Below are 20,415 nucleotides of genomic sequence, written 5' to 3'. Positions count from 1 at the left end.
AACCGCCGCTATCACCGCCCGCAGGGTTTCCATCTTGAAGCGGGGAACCTTGAGGGCCTGATTTACCCTTTTGAGATCCAGAATGGGATGGAACGAATCGTCCTTTTTGGGAACAACGAAGTAAATTGAATATTGGCCGGCGCCCCTTTCGTGAACTGGAACCGGATGGGGGGTCAGAGCCAGCACCCCGAGAGCGAACCGGGCTCAAATCGGGCGCAAAAAGCGAAAAATTCGAGTCCCCTGCATCTGGAGAAGCAGGGAGAGAAAAATCCAAGATGGCTGCCGCAGCCACGCAATCCTGCGACGAAAAAGGCTTGGCAGCACGGCGGGGAGTCCTTCCCAGAGGCTTAATTGCTGGCGATTCAAGAGAGAGACCTTCACCCCCCCGAAAGGCACCGAGAAGAAAACCCCTTCACGGGAGAGCCGGGAGACCGACTCTCCACAAGCAGTGCAGCACAATGGCCGCGGCATGAGAGCAGGAGCCGCTATATAATTAAGCAAAACAGCTGAGCTGGGAGCCCCAGAGGAGTTAGGTGGGAGATTGAACCCCGCTCTCTCCTCAAATAATAAAACTGCTGCCTTAAAGATAAAATTTAGTAAATATTCTGTATTAGTATTTTTTTTTTTTTTAAAGAACTGTATGAAAAACAAAGCTCTGTGGAAAAAAGTGACCGAAAAAAAGTTTTAGTTCCTCACAGAGACAGGGGAATGAAATTCATCCCTGAAAGGCACATCCGAGGAATAGACCACTCGGGGCACGGCAGCAGTGGGGAGAGGGACTGGCACCACCAGTATCACCCACACAGGTCAACAGGAAGGGAACCTAGGCTGATAATAATCAAGGGGCAAAGCCCCCCTAGGAACCCCAAGAGCGAGGGAGATAGAAGTGTCTGCCCTAAACACAGTCAGTGAGAAAAGTTCTCAAAACAAAATTTATTTATTTTTTATTAATATGAAGTAGACAAAAAAGGTACTTGCGTGAGCTTGCCCCAAAGTAAAGAGGAGACAGAGAGGGCAAGCTAAACAGGGAACCGAGAGAGTGAGATGTTCCAGCTGCTGGAGACAGTTGAATACTGAGGGTTCCGGGGTAGGTTCTGTCCTTATCTTGCATGCTTCTTTGTAAAAGATTTGCAATCCCATGCTTGTTTATGTACTGCTCCTTTTAGCCACTTCTCAAAGAACAGAAGAGCTTTTAAAATATGGTTATCAACTCTAGAAAGTTTATAATTAGGTTTCTTACCTGCTAATTTTCTTTCCTTGAGTCCTAACAGACCACTCCAGATGCCTAGATTTTTCTCCCCAACCAGCAGATAGAGAATGAAAGCTTTGCTGGAAAAAGCCAATATAAGGAACTGTGCCACCTGCAACCCTTCAGTATTCCCTTATCAAAGCTACCACCCCTCCCTCTCCCCACACATATAAGCAGGGATAACATTTTTTGGTGAACCTTCAAAAACTGACCCCCTTACCAAAAACAGATTCTCAACTAAATTTTAAGAAATACATTTAACCGCAATACAACACTCTGCATAGTCTATGTACGCAGAAGAGCAGGATACAGGCCAACTGGGTGGAACTCTGGACTGGTCTGGTAGGACACTTGGGATGTACCCAAGCCACCCTTAACCTGAGAGGGAAACAGAAAGAGCTGCAAGTTGCTCACCCCAAAGGAAACTGCATCCATAGTCTGCACATCCAAATAATAATGTGCAAAAAAAAGAATACAAGGACCAAGCTGCTTCTTACAAATTCCCTTGGTGACACCAACTGGTACTCTGCTGAAGAGGTTTTTGGGCTCTAGTGAAATGTGCTCAGAGTCTTTCTGGAACAGCTACATCCCTGCAAAAATATGCAGAAGCAATAGCCTCCTTATTTCACCTAATAGTAGCCTTAGATGCCTTCTTCTCTTCTCTTTGTGCACAAGCAGATCTGATTTCCAAAAAGCATTTGTCCCCTTCAGATATCTTAAAAGCATCATACACACATCCAGTATATGCAGATGCTTAGACCTTTCTCCCAAATCTAACCACTCAAAGGCCGGCAACTTCATTGTCCACTCTAAGCAGAAGGACACCACTTTCAGTAAGAAAGCACCTTAGGAATCAAGATACCTTCTGATGAAGTTCTCAGATAATGATCCCTGCATAATAATGCCAGTAATTTCGATATATGTCTTGCCAAATAGTTTTTCTGGTAGCAATCTATCTTCAACATAAGGTCCTTCAGAGAAGCCTTCCTTATGGGTATGTTTGTCTTGTTTGACCACCAATATAGAGAAGTTGTGGTCTGCAATGTGTGAGTAAATAACTCTGCAGAGGTCTAATGTGTGTTATTGCCCATGGCATCAAATCTACGGGTACAGATATTGAGCCCAATAGCTGGAACTGGTCTCAAGCTCTTGGATATTCCAAACTGATAAAATTGATGACTTTGGCAACTGTTTATTTTCTTTTTGGTGAGAAACCATTGCTTCCTTGATTTTGAAATGTGCCCCTAAAAATCCTATTCTTATGGCTGAAGACTGCTCTTTCTATAATTGATTACTCAGCCTGAATACTCTAAAATCTCCAACACACTGGCTGTAACCCTGATTCCATCCTGATTCCCCAACTCTTTGCATCACTTATATCCGTGTGTATTATTTTTCTCTTGTGTCTGTACTTCCCTGAGTTTCTGGCCAGAAAGTTGCTGACTTTCAAATAGATGTGCAAGAAAGCAGAGTTGCTTACCTGTAACAGGTGTTCTCACAAGACAGCAGGATGTTAGTCCTCACATATGGGTGACATTATCAGGATGGAGCCCAATCACAGAACACTTTTGTCAGAGTTTCTAGAACTTTGACTGGCACCACTGAGCATGCCAACAACCCTGCATCCAGCAGGGGTCCCCCCTCCAGTCTCCTTTATAGCAAAAAGTGCGAAAAAAAAAAAAATCGCAAGCAATCCCAACTTAGCAGGGTGGCAGGTGGGTTTCGTGAGAACTAACATCCTGCTGTCCTGTGAGAACACCTGTTACAAAGTAAGCAACTCTGCTTTCTCACAGGACAAGCAGGATGGTAGTCCTCACATATGGGTGAATAGCGAGCTGAGGATGCCCGAGTAATGTACAGAAAGCACCCAAAGACATGCAACAGGCACAACAACAGGGGTGATTTTGGATAAGAGGGCAGCCTGAAATTCCCAGCGAGCCGTTATAAGGAAGTTGGGTATTAAGCTGAGAATAAATTGCACAGAACAGACTGGCCAAAGATAGAATCTTGTCTGCCAGCCTTGTCCAGGCAATAATGAACTGAGAAGGTATGGGAGAACTCCATGTAGCAGCCCAGCAGATGTCAGAGAGAGGTACAGAACGAAGGTGTGCTACCAATGTTGCCATTGCTCTAATACAGTGCGCTTTAACGCGTCCCTGGAGCAGAATGCCTGCTTGCTAGTAGCAGAAAGAAATACAGTCCACAAGCTAGGAGGACAGGGTCTGTTTGCCCACCAGGATTCCCAGTTTAGTTTTCTCAAAGGAGATAAACAGCTGGGTGGACTTCCTATGGACTGCAGTGTGTTCCAAATAAAAGGCTAGCGCGCACTTGCAGTCCAAGGGATGCAGAGCCCGCTCACCTGGATGTGAGTGGGGTCTTGGAAAAAAAGTAGGTAGGATAATAGAATGATTCAAATGAAATTCAGAAACTACCTTTGGTAAAAACTTAGGATGTGTGCAGAGCACCACACAATTATGGAGAAATTGTGTAAAGTGGGTATGTTACCAGCACCTGTAGCTCACTGACCCTGCGAGCGGACATTATAGCAAGAAGAAAGAGCATTTTCCAAGTGAGATAACGCAGCTCACAGGAGTGCAGAGGCTCAAACGGAGGTTTCATGAGCTGTGCTAATACCACATTGAGGTCCCAAGAAGGGGCCAGAGGACGCAAAGGGGGCTTGAGGTGAAGCAAGCCCCTCAAAACAGGCCACCAAGGGTTGTGTCGATATCGAGACATCCCTTACACCTTTATGGAAAGCGGCTACCACACTGACATGAACGCTAATGGAGGAAGTTTGTAGACCAGACTCAGAGGTGCCAGAGGTAGTCTAAGAACTTCGTAGTGGGGCAGGTAAAGTGATCTATTTCTTTTGGTATGCACCATAAGGAAAACCTCTTCCATTTGGAATAATAAGATTTCCTTGGAGAAGACTTTCGTGAAGCTACCAGGACATGGGATACCGGGTCAGAGAGATTGAGCGGTTGTAATATTAGCCTTTCAACATCCAAGCTGTCAGTGATAGGGCCTAGAGGTTCAGATGACACAGCTGTCAGTGATTCTGTGATATTTGTGGCGAATTTGTGGATGGACTGAGAGGTTGAAAGGGTGGGAAACCACACCTGGCGCGGCCAGTGAGGGGCTATGAGAATCATGAAGCCCTTGTCCTGTCGTAGCTTCACGAGAGTCTTGCTTATGAGAGAAGTAGGGGGTAGGCATACAGGAAACCCGTTGCCCAAGAGAGGGTGAAGGCGTCTCTTGGTGGTCTTCTCTGACTGTGATGTAGTAAGCAGAAGTTCTCTACTTTGCGGTTGTGAATCGACGCAAAGAAGTCTACAGTCGGATACCCTCACTTCTGGAATATGCTCTCCGCCAACATGGGGTTCAGGGACCACTCGTGGGGATGAAACGTGCGACTGAGTTTATCTGCTAGTACATTGTCCACGCCCACCAGGTAGGTCGCTCTCAGTAGCATGGAATGAAAGAGCGCTGTAGCCCAGATTTGTGCTACTTGCTGACATAGTAGCTAAGAGCTGGTTCCTCCCTGCTTGTTGATGTACCACATCGCTACCTGTCTGTTTTGATTAGGATTGTCTTGTTGGAGAGGCAATCCTTGAAGGCTGTAAGGGCATATTTTATTGCCCTGAGCTCCAGAAAATGTATCTGATTTTGTGATTCAGCTGGAGACCAGGTTCCCTGAGTTTGCAGGTTGTTGACATGGGCCTCCCCACCCTAGAGTGGAAGCATCCGTTGTCAGTATTATCTGGGGCTCTGGAGATTGGAAAGGTAGTCCTCTGACCAGACTGGACTCCTGGATCCTCCAAGCTAGTGAGACGCGAAGTTGCCTGGTGACATGGACAATGTTGGACATTGGATGGTGGGCCTGAGACTACTGGGACTTCCGACGAGGAACCAAAGGTATTTTCTGTGAGACGGGGTTATTGCTATATGCATATACGTGTCTTGTAGATCTAGAGAGCAAAGCCAATCTCCCTGTTGGAGAAGGGGGGAGTAGGGAGCCTAAGGTTACCATCCTGAACATCTCTTTCCATAGATGCTTGTTTGGGGCATGAAAATCTAAGATTGGACTAGTGCCTCCTGATTTTTTTGGTATTAGAAAATACTGGGAGTTGAAGCCCTTTCCCCTTTGTAGAGGGGGAACCTGTTCTATGGCATTGGCTTGTGGAGGGATGTTATTTCCTCTTCTAGAAGTAGAGAATGGTCGGTGGAACTCCACCTCGGATGAGGAGGAGAGTCCGCCGGTAGTGAGAGGAAGTTTAGACTGTAACCTTGAACTATGACATACAGGACCCACTGAATCTGTGGTAACTGAGTGCCACAGTCAGCCACCTACTGGTAGAGGTAGAATTCAACAATTGCTCTCTAGTCGGGAGTCAAAATCCCGAGGAAGGATCAGGTTGTGGAGCTGGTTGAGTCTTCTGAGGCCTGGTGAGGTTGAGCCTTCTGATAGGGTCTGGTTGGACGAAACAGAGTTGGAGGTGGGTAGTATCTACGTGCTTTGAAGGTAGATCTTTTTGCCTCCCTTCTGAACGGCCATTTAGAAGAAGAGGAGAACTCCGTGTGCCCAGCAGAGAGTTGACGCAAAGTCTCATGATCCTTGAGCTGTGCTACAGTCTCCTGAATCTTCTCGCCAAAGAGATTATCTCCCATGCAGGGGAGGTCCGCTAACCGCTCCTGAACTTCTGGGTGCAGATCAGAGGATTTCAGCCAAGCCCACCTCCTGGCACTTATTCCAGCTGCTGACACCCTGGACGCAGTGTCAAAGATGTCATAAGCAGCCCGCTATTCATGTTTGCCAGCATCAAGGCCCTTTTTGACAATGGAATTGAGCTGGTCCTGGAACTGGTCCAGAAGAGAATCAGAAAACCCCTGCAACTGCTTAAATAAATTCCTGTTGTATTGCATCATATACAGTTGGTAGGCCGCAATACGGGAAATTAGCATAGAGCCATGAAAGACTCTACGACCAAAAGCATTGAGGAATTTCTGCTCCTTCCCAGGAGGCGCGGAAGAATGCAGCCGTGGTCTTCTTACCTTCTTCTGGGCAGATTCGACCACTACTGAATGGTGGGCTAGTTGAGTTTTCTAGAAGCCAGGTGCTGACTGGACTAGATAAGTAGCATCAGACTTACGGTTGACAGGTGGTACCATTCCTGGGTGCTCCCCAGATGGTATGCTGAAGATTAACAAGGAGGACCTCATGAACAGGGATGGACATTACCTCCTTAGGTGGGTCTACAAACTGAAGGACTTCCAGCATTTTGTGTCTGGAGTCGTCTTCAGTCTGGAGGGTAAATGGAATGGTCTCTGCCATCTCTTTGATAAAATTTATGAAGGAGAGGTGTTCCAGCAGGATATCTCCGGTGTTCTGGGAGTCCGAGGAATCACTGGTCCAGGGCTGGTAGTGTTGATCCCCAGCATCCGACGGGCTTCCAAGGAGGTTAAAAAGGACCTTCTCTGTGGATGCCTCGGTGGAACTACTCCGGAAGGCCCTGGAATCGGATCCGGCATCGATGTTCCCTCCTCCTCAGAGGAAAGATGGATGGGCGTCGACTGTTCATGATGAATCGGTGTTTTTACCAGTGTCAATGGCAGAGCACTGATGAGGACATCAAGTCGGTCAAGTAATGGTGCAAGCATCGGCGGCATCAGATCCAGAGCTGGGATCGGAATTGGCATCTGTGTCAATGGAGGCGGAAGTCCACGGAGGGCCTGAACCACTGCCTCTTGAACCATCCAGTTCAATTCCTCACAGAAAGCTGGTGTTGTTAATACCAGTTCCGGAGTGGGAGGCTGGATGGGCATCGCAGGAGGGTCCACAGGAGTATGTGGAGTCTCGGCTGCTGCCCCCACCCAAGGTGGGGAAGTCCTCTGTGTACCCGGTCTGGAGGAGGTTGGGGGCTCCTCGGCACGGGCCTTCTTCCTCGGTGGCTCGGTCGATGCCAAAGTCGAGGCCACCGGTGTGCCTGAATCAGACGGCAGATGTTTGTCTCGTTGGTCAGCCTTGCCCGTGCTCGGTGCAGAGGACATAGAAGCTGAAGTCTTCGAAGTCGATCGAGTCTCATCTGTGAATGACAGAGGACGAGACTTGGCAGGCCACGGTGTCGATGACTTGGAGGCTTTAGAAGGTGGGCACTATTTTGTATGGAATAGGAAAGCCATCTTTTCTAACCTGGCTCGACGCCCCTTAGGGGTCATTGGAGCACAGTTGGTACATGTGTCCACATCATGGGTAGGGCCCAGAGTACATCCAGAGTACACAAACCTGGTGAGGATCTGTGATAGACATTGTCCGAGGACAGTCGGGGCACCTACGAAAACCCGATGCCATCGAAAATTTAGGCCGTGGCGCGGTCGGTGACCGTCGGGCCTAAACACTGGAACGGATGGTAACCGACCGAAAGTAGAGGTAAAGCTTACCTTACGGTCGTGGGTATCGACGGTGGACCAGGGGACCCCGGATGGGGTGAATAAATTTGTAAATTGAAAAAACAATCCCTGAGGAAAATTCCTGTCAGGAATCTGTGAGAGCTCCTCACGCCGCATGGCTAAAGCTGCACGGAAATAAAAAGACTGAAGGGGGACCCCTGCTGGATGTAGGGCTGTTGGCATGCTGGGCATGCTTGGTGGTGCCAGTCAAACTTCTAGAAACTTTGACAAAAGTGTTCCGTGATTGGGCTCCATCCTGATGTCACCCATATATGTGAGGACTACCAACCTGCTTGTCCTGTGAGAAAGATAACTGCATTGGACAAATTGCATTGGTATTAAATTGTTACCGTACTATGATGGCATATGTTTAATTTGTAATCTATAACACCCATATTTACATTTTCGTGCCTTGTTGAAAACCATTGTGATGGTTATCTAATTTAACGACGGTATAGAAGAGTTTTTAAATAAAATAAATAAATAAAGAGAAGGGTGGCAAAAATGAGAAAGGTGATGGAACAGCTCCCCTATGAGAGGAGACTAAGTAGGTCAGGGCTGCTCAGCATGGAGGGGGGAGATATGATAGGTCTATAAAATACGTAGAGTGGAACAGTTATTTACAGTACTTTAAAAAAAAAATACAAAGACTGATGTTAGTAAGTAGCAAATTCAAAATAAATCTGAGAAAATTATTTTTCACTCAACACAATTAAGCTCTGGAATTCATTACTGAAGGATGTGGTTATGACAGTTAGCGTAGCTCAGTTTAAAAACGCTTGGCCAAGTTCCTGGCAGAGAAGTCCTTAAACTATTAATCAAACTGACTTAAGGAATAGCCACTACTTATTACTGGCATTAATAGCATGGCATCTATTTACTGTTTGGGTATTTGTCAAGTACCTGTATCCTGGATTGGCCATTGTTGGAAAAAGGATGCTGGGTGTGATGGCCTTTGTCTGACCCAATATGACAATTCTTATGTTATATTGGTGAGACTGTGCTCCGGTCAATCAATTGTCCAGATAAGGGTAGACCATGATCCCTTTCTTTCTTAAAAAAGTTGTTACTTTAACCACTACCTTGATACATGTTTTCACGGTTGTCAACAGACCGAAAAGAAGTACTCTGAATTATAATGCTTTCCTATTATACAAAAATGAAGATACTTCTGATGAGTATCTCTTACTGAAAGATGGATATATCCTTCTTTGAGATCTATAGATGCAAGGAATTCCCCTTTCTGGAGTGGGAGCATTACTGATTGAGTTTCCTTTCGAAAACAAAGAATATTTAAACTTTTGTTCACACCTTTTAGATCCAGGATTAGGCGAAAAAATTCCATCTTTCTTTATGATGAAATAAATTGAGTAACAAGCCAGTGTTTGTTCTTGGCAAGGTACCAGTCAAATTGCCTGAAGTTTCAATTTTGTTGAGTTATCTAAACTGGTTTTTCTTTTCCTGATTTGCGCATGGCGACTCCATGAATATGTTACTGGGCAAGCTAGTCTGAATGTATAGCCATTTTGAATAATGTTCAAGACCTATAGTATGTGGATTCACTCCTTAAAATAAAATTGAAGACAACCTCTTACTGGCTGAATCAAAGAGTGCATCTATAAGGCGTTGTTGACTGTTAGCTGAAGAAGAGGGTCTTTAGGATTCTGGCCTTGTTTTTTCTGGGTCCTTCAAAAGGGCAGCACTCTTACAGGCAAGTACCTTGAGGGGTAGTATCTTCTATATTCTCGGAAATGCCTGCAAGGTTTGTAAGATCTAAAGACTAACATGCTTTGGTTTTCTAGCAGTTGCTGAGGTTTTGATTCCTCCAATGCCTTCACCAATTTCCCTAATTGTTCTCTGAACATTTGCCCTTTAAAAGGCAAGCTCCAGAAGCAAGCCTTTGACCAAGAATCCACAGCCCAATCTCTCAGCCATAAACGTTGTCTTGCTCCTAACCTCAAAGGCGATTACCTTTAAAGACAGTCTTATGAGATCATACAAACCATCTGCTAGGTATGCTGCAGCTGATTCTAGCCTTGCAAACTCCACTGTTTGTGGAAGCTGTTGAATCCAGCATAGCAGGGCTCTTGAAACAAACTGAACTCTAAACAATGGAGCAAATGGATGAGAAAATGTATTTCAAAATCTTAATGAAACGCCTCCTTCCACTGGAAGGGTTGTTTATCTGGCCACAGCCAAAACCAAAGCATCAATCCTTGGTTCTGGAAAAGGATTCCATTAGGTGTGTATATAACTGAGAAATTTTTGATGTGCTTCAAACTTGAATCTGGAGATTCCCATTCAGAATCTATCATTCTCTCAATTTCAGAATGCAGAGGAAGATAACCGGAAGGCTTTCACTCACCCTTAACTATGGGTAATGCTGTATGCATTAGTGGTTTCTGAATTTTTTTTTCATACTGTGTTTTCTGCACGAAAGAACAGTGGATATTACAAAAATATTGAAGAAATTACTTAGTATAAAGAGATGGACTCAGGACCAATGGGTTAATGTGCTCCCCTGCTAGCAGATGGAGACAGAGTCAGGTTTCAAAGCTGACATCACCCTAGATATACCCCTGCAGTGACCTCAGCCATTCAGTATTCTCTTCAAAAGCCATTGGGGACATACTATTGAAAACCGAATACAATTTATTAACGATTAAGAATTTGATAAAAAAAACTTGATTAAAACTGGCGACCGTAACTGTACTCAAACATAAGCACTGAACCCCAGCAATATTAAAGCTGCCCAGATCTAGGGATAGGGTGATGGCTTATCCGTAACCTCTTTGAGATCGAGATTCATGTGCGAACCCCAGCAATATTATAGCTGCCCAGATCTAGGGATATGGTGATGGCTTATCCGTAACCTCTTTGAGATCGAGATTCATGTGAGATTCATTGGCACTGTACATGGGCAGCCACAGGTGGGATGCTGAGTCCATCTGTCTACACGAAAGAAAACAAAATTATCAGGTAAGTAATTTCTCCATTTCCTAGCATGTAGCCAGATGGACTCAGAACCAATGGGATGTACAAAAGCTACTCCCGAACAGGGCAGAAGGCTGCCTGTGGTCTGGTTAGCACTGCCCTCGCAAAGGCTGCAGATTCTCAGGCTTGGATGTCCAGGCGATAGAACCTGAAGAAGGTGTGCAAAGAAGACCACGTTGCTGCTTGGCAGATGTCAACGGGAGTCAGTAGCTTACCTTCTGCCCAATATACTGCCTAGGCCCTACTGGAATGAGCTTTAACCTGAAGGGGTAAAGGCTTCCCTGCCTCTACATAAGCTCCCATGATCACTTCCTTGATCCAGCGAGCTATGGTAGCTCACGAAGCTGCTTCGCCTCGCTTCCTTCCACCATGAAGAACAAACATGCGGTCCATCTTGTGCACCGGTTCTGTTTGTTCTTGATACCATACTAACAGTCTATTGACATTTAAGTGCCGTAGGAGGCGGTAGAGACGGTAAGGAAATGGACTGGTTCAGGTGAAACAGACTACCTTTGGCAAGCAGGAGGAAAGGTGCGAAGCTGCAATGTTCAAGTCAACTGGAGGAACGGCTCCCAACAACACCTGTAGTTCAGCGATGCGACGATCCGAGCATATCACCATTAAGAATACAGTCTTCAGCGTTAACAGGTATAGAGAAAGAATGCGCAGCAGCCGAAAGGAAGGCTCTGCTAGGAAGTCCAATACTAGATTGAGGTTCCAGAGGGGAACTGGCCATTAAGGGTGGTCGGAGGCGTTTAAGTCCTTTTAGGAAACGGGCCAAGTCTGCATGTGTCGACAGATGGGCTCTGTTCACCTCACCTCTGAAACAGGAGAGAACCGCCACCTGGACCTTCAAGGAGTTGAGGGACAGTGCTTTGTCCAGGCTGTCCTGTAAGAATTCCAGAATCATGGGGGTCTTGATCGACCGAGGAGAGAGCTTGCGTTCCTCACACCAGGCCTCAAATATTCTCTAGATCCGCACGTATCTCAAGGATGTTGAGAACTTCCGTGCACGGAACAGGTTGGCAATTACTGCCGCCGAATATCCATGCTTCATCAGGCGAGCCCTCTCAAGGGCGAGACTGTAAAACAAAACCAAGTTGGGTCTTTGTGAAGGATCAGACCTTGTTGGAGAAGGTCCCTGTGCAGAGGGAGGTATAAGGGGTTCTCCACCAGAAGCCTCTGCATGTCTGCATACCACAGGCATCTGGGTCAATCCGGGGCCACCAGAAAGACTAATACTCTGAGGCGCTCGAACTTGCGAATGATCTTGCCCAGCAGAAGCCACGGAGGGAAGGCATACAGTAAATCCTCTTCTACCTAGGTCTGGGCCAGGGCGTCAATCCCTTGGGATCATTGATCTCTTCTGTGACTGAAGAATCAGGGACCCTTTGTGTTGTGGGATGTGGCCAGTAGGTCAACGAATGGTCGGCCCCAGCGATCTACCAGGAGCTGAAAGTCTCTGGTCAACAACGCCCATTCTCCTGGATCCAGACTCTCCCTGCTGAGATTGTCTGCTCTGAAGTTGACTTTTCCTGTGATTATATTATTAAGCTATCCTGGGTTTACCACAGGTATTATCACTAGTAAGTTTACAACCAATATACCCGTGTTTACAATTAAATTTTCAATTTTTATTCTTTAACAATCTTTTAAAAATACATAAAACACACCTATTACATCAACCATTCATACCACATGCATTCATTCAACACTGAAATGTTAAAATTTAACAATACAAACTTGTTACACTTTCAACATACAGAAATATTGCAACAATCCCTAATTACAATGTAAACATTCTCTTCATTTACTAAGTATCCCTGTTCCAACCTCATTTAACAAAAGATTCCCTTTCATTTCATGAACCTTATTAGATTTTGTTAATGAACTCCCTTTAAACTGCCTTTTAAATTGATATTCCTTATTGAATTGCTGTTTGTGAATTGATATTTCTTCTTATTAAATTTCAACAATGTCCCAAATTTCAACAATTGGGACATTGTTGAAATTTGGGACATTGTTGAAATTTCAACAATTGGGACATTGTTGAAATTTGGGACATTGTTGAAATTTAATAAGAAAAAATATCAATTCTGGGGCGATAGACTTGTAGATTTAACTCCACCCATTCCATAAGGGGGTCTATTTCCAGAGACACTAGGTGGGTTTTTTATCCTCCCTGGCGGTTGATCTAGGCTACCATTGTTGCATTGTCTGACATCATGCAGTCTGCCTGGTCCTGGAGTCTGTGGCTGAATTGTAGGCATGCTAATCTGACAGCTCGGGCTTCCAGGTGATTTATATTCAGCGTGCCTCTTCCTTGGGTCTATCGCCCGGGGTTGTCAATTCCTGACAGTGAGCTCCCCACCCTCGAAGGCTCACATCCATCATGAGGACTAGCCAGTTTGGTGGGTACAGGCTTACACCCTTGCTTAGGTGAACTTCCTGTAGCCACCACTGGAGCCAAGAACATACTTCCATGAGTAGGTGGAGGTTGAAGAGTAGTCTTGAGACAGTGGGTTCCAACATGACAGCAGGGAGCATTGGAGTGGCCACATGTGTGTCCTTGCCCACAGCACTACCTCTAGGGTTGACACCATCAGGCCAAGGACCTGGAGATAGCTCACACCCTGGGGCGCATTGTGTTCGTCAACTGGCGCACCTGGCCCATCAGCTATCTTATCCTCAAGGGGGAGAGGAAGACACTGTCCTGCTTGGTGTCGAACCGGACTCTCAGGTATTCTAAGGACTGGCAGGGCTTGAGGCTGCTCTTGTCCATGTTCACAACCCAGCCAAGTTCCTGAAGCAGGAACTTGACCCTGCTGGCCACCTGGAGACTCTCTTTCAATTACTTCACCCGAATCAGCCAGTCGTCTAGGTAAGGGTGCACCAGGATCCCTTCTTTCCTCAGAGCCGCTGCCACCACCCTAATTTTGGAGAATGCTCTGGGGACGGTTGCCAGGCCGAAGGGCAACGCCCAGAACTGGTAATGGTGGCCCAGTACTGCAAAGGGTAGGAAATGCTGGTGGTCCTGGAGGATTGGAATATGCAAACAGGCCTCAGAGAGGTTATATGGCCATTATGACTGAGCGAAGAGTTTCCATGTGGAAGTGAATTATCTGCAAACGACAATTGACGCTCTTGAGGTCCAGAATGGGCCGAAAGAAACCCTCCTTCCTGGGTACAATGAAATAGATGGAACAATGCTCCATATTTTCCTGGGATGTAGGTACTAGAGTACCCTCAAACTGGAGGAGCCTTATCAACATAGGATTGCATTGCCAGTTTCTTGTGCTGGGAGAGGCAAGAATACATCATGAACATGTCCCGAGGCATGCTGCAAAATTCCAGAGCACATCCTTCTCGTATGATGTGCAGTACCCATTTGCCCGACATAATTTCGACCCACCACTGATTGAAGAGGGATAGTTTGCCCCCTTTCTCCTCGTCCTGTGGATGGGTCAGCCAAACGTCATTGGGGAGTTCGGGTTGAACCTGAGCCCGACCCAGTTCCTCTTTTTGGTTGATGGCTCAGAAAGGACAGAGACCTTCCCAAAGGTCGCGATGTCTAAAATGGTGAGTTTCTGTAGGGCCAAAAATGCTGAGAGTCCCTAGTCCGACCCCTCATAGGCAAGGGGTGCTGCAACCTCTTTTCCTCATCTTACGGTAGCCGTGGCATTGTAGATTCACCCCATTTACTGGCCAACTTTTCCAATTTGCTTCCGAATAAGAGGGATCCCTTAAAGGGCATCTTGTGAGCTTTGCCTTAGAGGTCACATCCGCTGACCAATTTCACAGCTATAGTTGCCTTCTGGACGCCACCACTGAGGCTACTCCTCTGGCCGAAGTAAGCACTAGGTCAGAGCTTGCATCCGCTAGGAATGCTGCGGCGGGTTCCATCGCCTCTCTGGAACACGCCCCTGAGTTATTTGCCTCTCTCAAGAGAAGCAGACTAACAAGCCACCAGGGTACAACAGGAAGCGATCTGCAGTGTCATTACTGTCGCATCAGAGGCTTGCTTAAGAATGAACTACAGCCACCTATCGTGCAGGTCCTTCAAGGCCGCTCTTCCCTCTACTGTAATAGTTGTTTCGAAAGAGCGCAGACCAGGGTGTCTGCTTTCGAGAAACGCAGGCGTTCTTTGGCCTCTGGGTCCAGGGCTCCAATGCCCGGCCTCCTTTAAAGTTGGCTTCCGGGGCATCCCATTCCAGGTCAATTAACTCCTGGATGGCTTCCAGCATCTGGAAATAGCAAGAGGCTTTCTTTAGAGACACCAGGATGGGGTTCTTCTTTGGCTCTAACATAGGGTCCGTGCCGGGAACTCCCAGAGCCTTCAGGGTCTGGGAAACCAGTGCCAGCAATTCATCTCTGTGGAAAAACTAACATGGTCTGGTATGCTTCCAAGTCTGGAGGGATTTCCTCATCCTCCAATGAGTCTGCATCCCCTTCACCATCTGTGGTGTCTGGATCCCTGTCAGGGATACCCTTGGTGAGACGAGGCATGCTAATAGGACTGGGAGGACAAGGCCTTCCCAGCTGGGGCTCAGTCTGGGCAAGGGCAGCAGCTGACTGAGCCTGTACAAAGGCTTGAAGACCCTGAAAGAATTCCACCCAAGAGAAGATCTCCAGGTCCATGCCTAGGCCAGGAGGGGTAGGCGCCGCTGAACTGCCCTCTCCCAAGGAGGACGCAGTCCCGGGATTGTTCAAATCCAGGGTGCTACCAGATACGGTCATGGCTGACCGGTCCTCCGACTGGGATGGGCCGGGCTTGGAGAAGATCTGAGAGTCCAGCCCTCTCTGGGCCTCTCACAGTGCTGACACAGGAAGGGTTCAAGGTCAGGCTGTGCAGCCCTTATATGGCAGGCAGCACAAAGTGTTGCTTGTGCTTCTTTGCTGCTGGAACCATAGTTCAGTGCAGCTTGTGCATTTGGCCAGCTACCGCTTGAACTCGAGTGCGCACAAATCCGCCCCGACATGTTAAGCGTCTGGTTGTGTGCGGATGTATGTGTGTACTTACGCATGTAGTATGAGCGCTGTTATATACACAGGTGAGCGCGTACCTATGTGCACACTTATGCGCGTAGTAGTGCCAACCCAAAGCACACGCACCGGTCTATGGGAGAAAATGGCGCAGCACAAAACTGAGCAAAATGGCGCTGCCACGACCTACCACATGGAGTCCCTCACAGAGCCTGAAGCGGGGCCTAGCCCATTGGAGGGCTGTTCAACCCGCTCATTGGGAATATCGTTGGTACTGCGTGCCGAGCAAGAGACCAAAGGAAAGACTTACCAAAGCCCTTCCATGTCTCTGAATCGTAGGAGTTCTTATACTTACCTGGGCTCACTCCTACCGGCTGAGAACAGAGGTCTCCGGCTGCGGGGGAGAGGGCATAGGCTGTCACCGCCACGCTCGTCTTCCTGCACCCGCTGCCTTTCAGCTGCTTCAGCAGCAAAGTCCACTGGACCAAGGCACACCTCTGAGGAATCTCGGAAATCACCTCAGTCCATTAGGTATCACCGCAGGAGAGCGAGGTTCGATCTTTCTCCACTTTAAAGATAAAATTTCCTCTTCTAAGGAGTACTGTGTTCCCGATAGGGAAGGCACAATCCACATCTGCAAGGAGATGGAGAGATACTGAATGGCTGAGGTCACTCCAGGGGTATATTTAGGGTGACGACAGCTTTGAAACCTGACTGTCTCCATCTGCTAGCAGGGGAGCACATAACCCACTGGTCCTGATTCCATCTGGCTACACGCTAGGAAATTGCAATATTAATTCTCGACTTGTGTAGAGAAAGCTGAGTGTAAAAAATTTCTATATGTACACATATAGATATGCGCACACACACACACACTATATATATATATATATATATATATATACACACACATATAAATATATATATATAATAAAGGACTCACTTCACAATTCACTAGGCTGGCGCATGGTCCAAGAGATTCTCCTTCTGTCTATAAATTTAGTAATAAAATAGTTAAAGCATACACCTTCTGCTGCACTCTCAGATCTTCACATCAGCTGGAGTTAGAGAATACTAGGATATCTGGGCTCTGTAGCTAGGATAAATAGTAGCAGTGATGTAATTTAACAAAACAAAAACCCTCTGCCTCCATCAGCTGGAAGTAAGATGGGATTAACCCAACATTCTGGATTGGTATAGCACAAAGACAAGGAAAAACAGAATTCAGTTACAAAACTACCGACAAAAATCAAAGGATGAAGAAGCAAAGATATTTTCCAAGAATTAACAGCAATTTCATAATGGAAATGAAAGTGTGAGAACTGACCTCTACAGGTTTAATCTTTTTCTTCTTCACAGGCTCCACAGTCTTTTCTAAAATAAAATATTGTAAAATAGAAATATTTTCACACTATTTGATTTTATATTCCACTTTTCAGCCACCTCAAAGTAGATAATATTCAGGTACTGTAGGTCTTTCCTTCTCTCCAGTGGACTCACATACCATATCAGATCTTAGAAAACATGTAAGATAGAAGTTGACATCATAGGACAATTCTATCACATTTTTAAAAGAATCATCCTGAGCTTTTCATTTTGATGCAGTCGTTTTAATGGGCAGGCCAATTTCTCATAATACATCTTTCTCAGTTTAGCATATTCAGAATCCTGGTATTATGGAATACAAAGTAATTCTAAAGACTTCATTTGGAATAGCCAACATATAGAATAAACTGTACAATTTTATAAATATTCTGAATTTTTTTTTTAAACTCAAGATACTATATTTTTCTGCAGCTATTCTTTTTACCACCACAATAGACCTAACTTGGGAATCAAAGTACCAAAGCTACAGTTTGAAAACATTTATGACTTCCTGTGACCTTTTGCAGGATTATTAATTAAAAACAAAAGCTTTAGAATGGAGGGGGGAATTGGAACTAACCCTAAATGGCAAAATGTTAGAGTAGACCAGGTTGTGGGAGCCCATAAGAAATGGGTAGACCAATCTATTCCTTCCATAAAACAACTCATCTCATTAACGCAAACAGGGATTTTTTTTTTTTATTTTAATAAACTCAAAATAATCAAAGTCCATAAATATACCTGATTGATTTCCAGATCCTTTAGGCTGACTGAAATCAGGCTTTACAGTAGGTGCAGGTTTCTCTGTAATACAGTACATGAATAAATCAGTCTAAAATGATTATACAAATTCACAGGATAAAGTTTTTGGTAGTTTTAATATTCAGATTTACCTGTTGAAGCTGTGTTTTTACTTGAGTCTGAGGTCTTGCCCTCCAGTTTGCTTCCATTTATTTTTCCTGTTTTAGAAAAAGTTTTCATTACTTAATATATTAATTCCCATAAAAATGGGAGGTAGTTGGGTCACTCCGCAAACAATTCTCAAAGGATAGACACCCTAACACTAGCATCACAACAGAGGCCAAGTAAATAATTTGTGAATGTGTGGAATGAATACCAAACTGCAACTTTGCTAATTTCTTTTAAAGAGGATTTAGATTACCAACTCACATTGCCAAGGCCCAGGCATGTCTTTTGCAGAAGTTAAGAGTCTCATTACTGTGAAGCCTGGCCTGTTAGGACTAAAATCAAAAAAATATTTGGACCTAAGCGTTTTAAGTTCACTTTGCAGTAGGTGAGAACTAAGAAAGCATGAGAGCAGATAAAGACCACAAGGCCCATCCACATCTCCTGCTCAGCTTTATAGCCCCTTTCTCTCCCTCAGAGATCATCTAAGCTTGCCCTATGCTCTCTTGAATAAAAAAGTTGAAAGTACAAGTTCAACATCTCTTTTGGCAGGAAGGGATGAGTACAAAGCAAGACTTTTATGAAACTTAAGTATAATAAAAATAATTAAGACTTAGAGCTCACCAACTTGCCAGCTAAAGTAACCACCATTGACAATAAAACCTTCCAGGTCAGGTAACTGAATCCACTAAAGGATTAAGGGGTGGGACTTATCTAGTTAGAACCACATTAATAACCCATGACATTGTGAGATGCTTCAATTAAAAATTGCTTACCAGTTTTCTCTGAAGACAGCAGTTCACCAATAACTCAAGTGGGTCATATGGCCACTCATTAGCACTATATGGACACAAACTTCCAGAGCTCTCAGGAAAACAAAGTTTTTCTATAAGAAGTTGTGGCAGTTTCCAAACTGGAGTAGCCCCATGGCTCCCCCTAAGTTCTATATACAGCTTTTATTTATAATTTTGCAAAAACACTAGTTCTGTAGGAAATATACATAGTATCGGGGGATAAACAAAAAAATAAGATAATCCCAGCTTTTCATGTTATCAGACCTCAAATTAAAAGACCCCAAAAACCTTTTAAATGGAAATAAACAGGAAATAAGTCTAAGATTATTTCTATACATAACCAAGGTTTCTCTACACTTTTTCCACATTGTTGGGTCTGGCCCTGGTCTGCAGGATAACATCCAACCCAACGGTTGGATGTTATTGCAGACCAGGAACTGAAGAACTGTGCTATTCTGCCCACTGGTGTTGGAGGTGGCCCCGCCAGTCTCAAAATGTTTATGGGGGCTTTGGAGCATTGGTTGACAGTTGGCACTGTTGACATTGACTCCTAGGTCTAACCCCTCTGCTGTTGCTGCTGGCGAGGCTGCTGAAAACCCATGGCTCGGTATAGTGCGCAGGAGCAGTACGGTGATGCTGGAAACTAGGCTTGCAGTAGGATAGAAAGTACCTTTTCACGCCTGAAGGCTGATCCATCGAGGGGGCCAGGGACATAACCGCTACGTTCTGTTCTTTCAGCAGCGCTACGTTTTCTCTTAGTTGCCGAAAAGGTAATCCCCTTTGCAGGGCAGGTTCGCCAGCTTCTCGTGGACATACCCTTTGATCATGCTTGCCCTCAGCCAAGCTAGTCGACGAGCCGCCATAGCACATGCAGAGGCTTGGGACGATGTCTCGAAAGATTCGTAGAAGGTACAAGAAGAGGAGTGGTAGTTCCTCCTCCATGTTGAGTATCAGTTGGGGTAACCCGGAACCTGAGGAAGCCTCCCCAAAGAGTGGTTTGAGTGATTGGAGGCATTCATACAGATACAACACCAATTCTATATAACGCAGTATCTTTGCTCCTAGCATGGCGGACTGGAAGGATCACTTCCCAAACTTGTCCAGGTAACTTATCTTTACCCTGAGGTGTGTTCGCGTGGAGTCTAGTCTTTTTGGCTTTTTTCATAGTGGATTCCACCACGATAGAGGTGCGTGGAAGCTGAGGAGGTGGTGACCTCCTCATCCTGAATTTTAAATCTGTCTTCTGGTCGTAGCCAAGGACGAGAAAGGGGACTACCAAGCTTATTCCGAAAGCACATCCAATACACACTGTGGGAAGACAATGCCATCGGCTTGACCAGAATCTCAAAGATCGTCAGTATGCCCAGGACCTCTGCTCTTGGGTCCGGTATCTTCCTGGTTTCAATGCTGAGCTTTGCTCCCACTTTTTCAATAAACCTTGAGTAGGAAAGATCTTCTGGTGGGGAGGAGGGCTCTGGCGGCTTCTCAGGTGGATCTGATGGCAACCCCGTGGAAAAACCTGGGGAGCTGGGTGGAGAAGCTGCCAAGGGCGAGCTTGGCTGAGGAGAGAACTGCGGTTGCGGCAATCTCTCTACCCCCAAGTCGTAAGGGGTTCCTCCTCTGGAAGGCAGCCTTCATATGACTGGCTAGCCGGCTGACGTTCTTGCTCCTTTGGTT

At 45.7% G+C, this 20,415-nt stretch overlaps 1 protein-coding gene across 5 annotated transcripts in view; it reads right to left on the bottom strand.

Annotated features, from left to right (window-relative positions):
* The window catches only part of ZNF638 (zinc finger protein 638), a 497,682-nt gene that overhangs the window by 202,534 nt on the left and 274,733 nt on the right, over positions 1–20,415 (bottom strand). For all 5 annotated transcript variants that reach the window (XM_029594449.1, XM_029594439.1, XM_029594458.1 and 2 more), the window contains exons 11-13: positions 17,932–17,997; positions 17,780–17,842; positions 17,001–17,047 (exon numbers count right to left, since the gene is read on the bottom strand). In XM_029594449.1, the coding sequence (XP_029450309.1) occupies positions 17,001–17,047; positions 17,780–17,842; positions 17,932–17,997 (176 nt within the window). The remainder of the gene's footprint in view (positions 1–17,000; positions 17,048–17,779; positions 17,843–17,931; positions 17,998–20,415) is intronic.

This window comes from Rhinatrema bivittatum, chromosome 1 (genome assembly GCF_901001135.1).
Source record: "Rhinatrema bivittatum chromosome 1, aRhiBiv1.1, whole genome shotgun sequence".
Taxonomy (NCBI): Eukaryota; Metazoa; Chordata; class Amphibia; order Gymnophiona; family Rhinatrematidae; genus Rhinatrema; species Rhinatrema bivittatum.
Note: the sequence above shows the minus strand (reverse complement) of the source record. Positions and strands in the feature narration are given on the sequence as shown.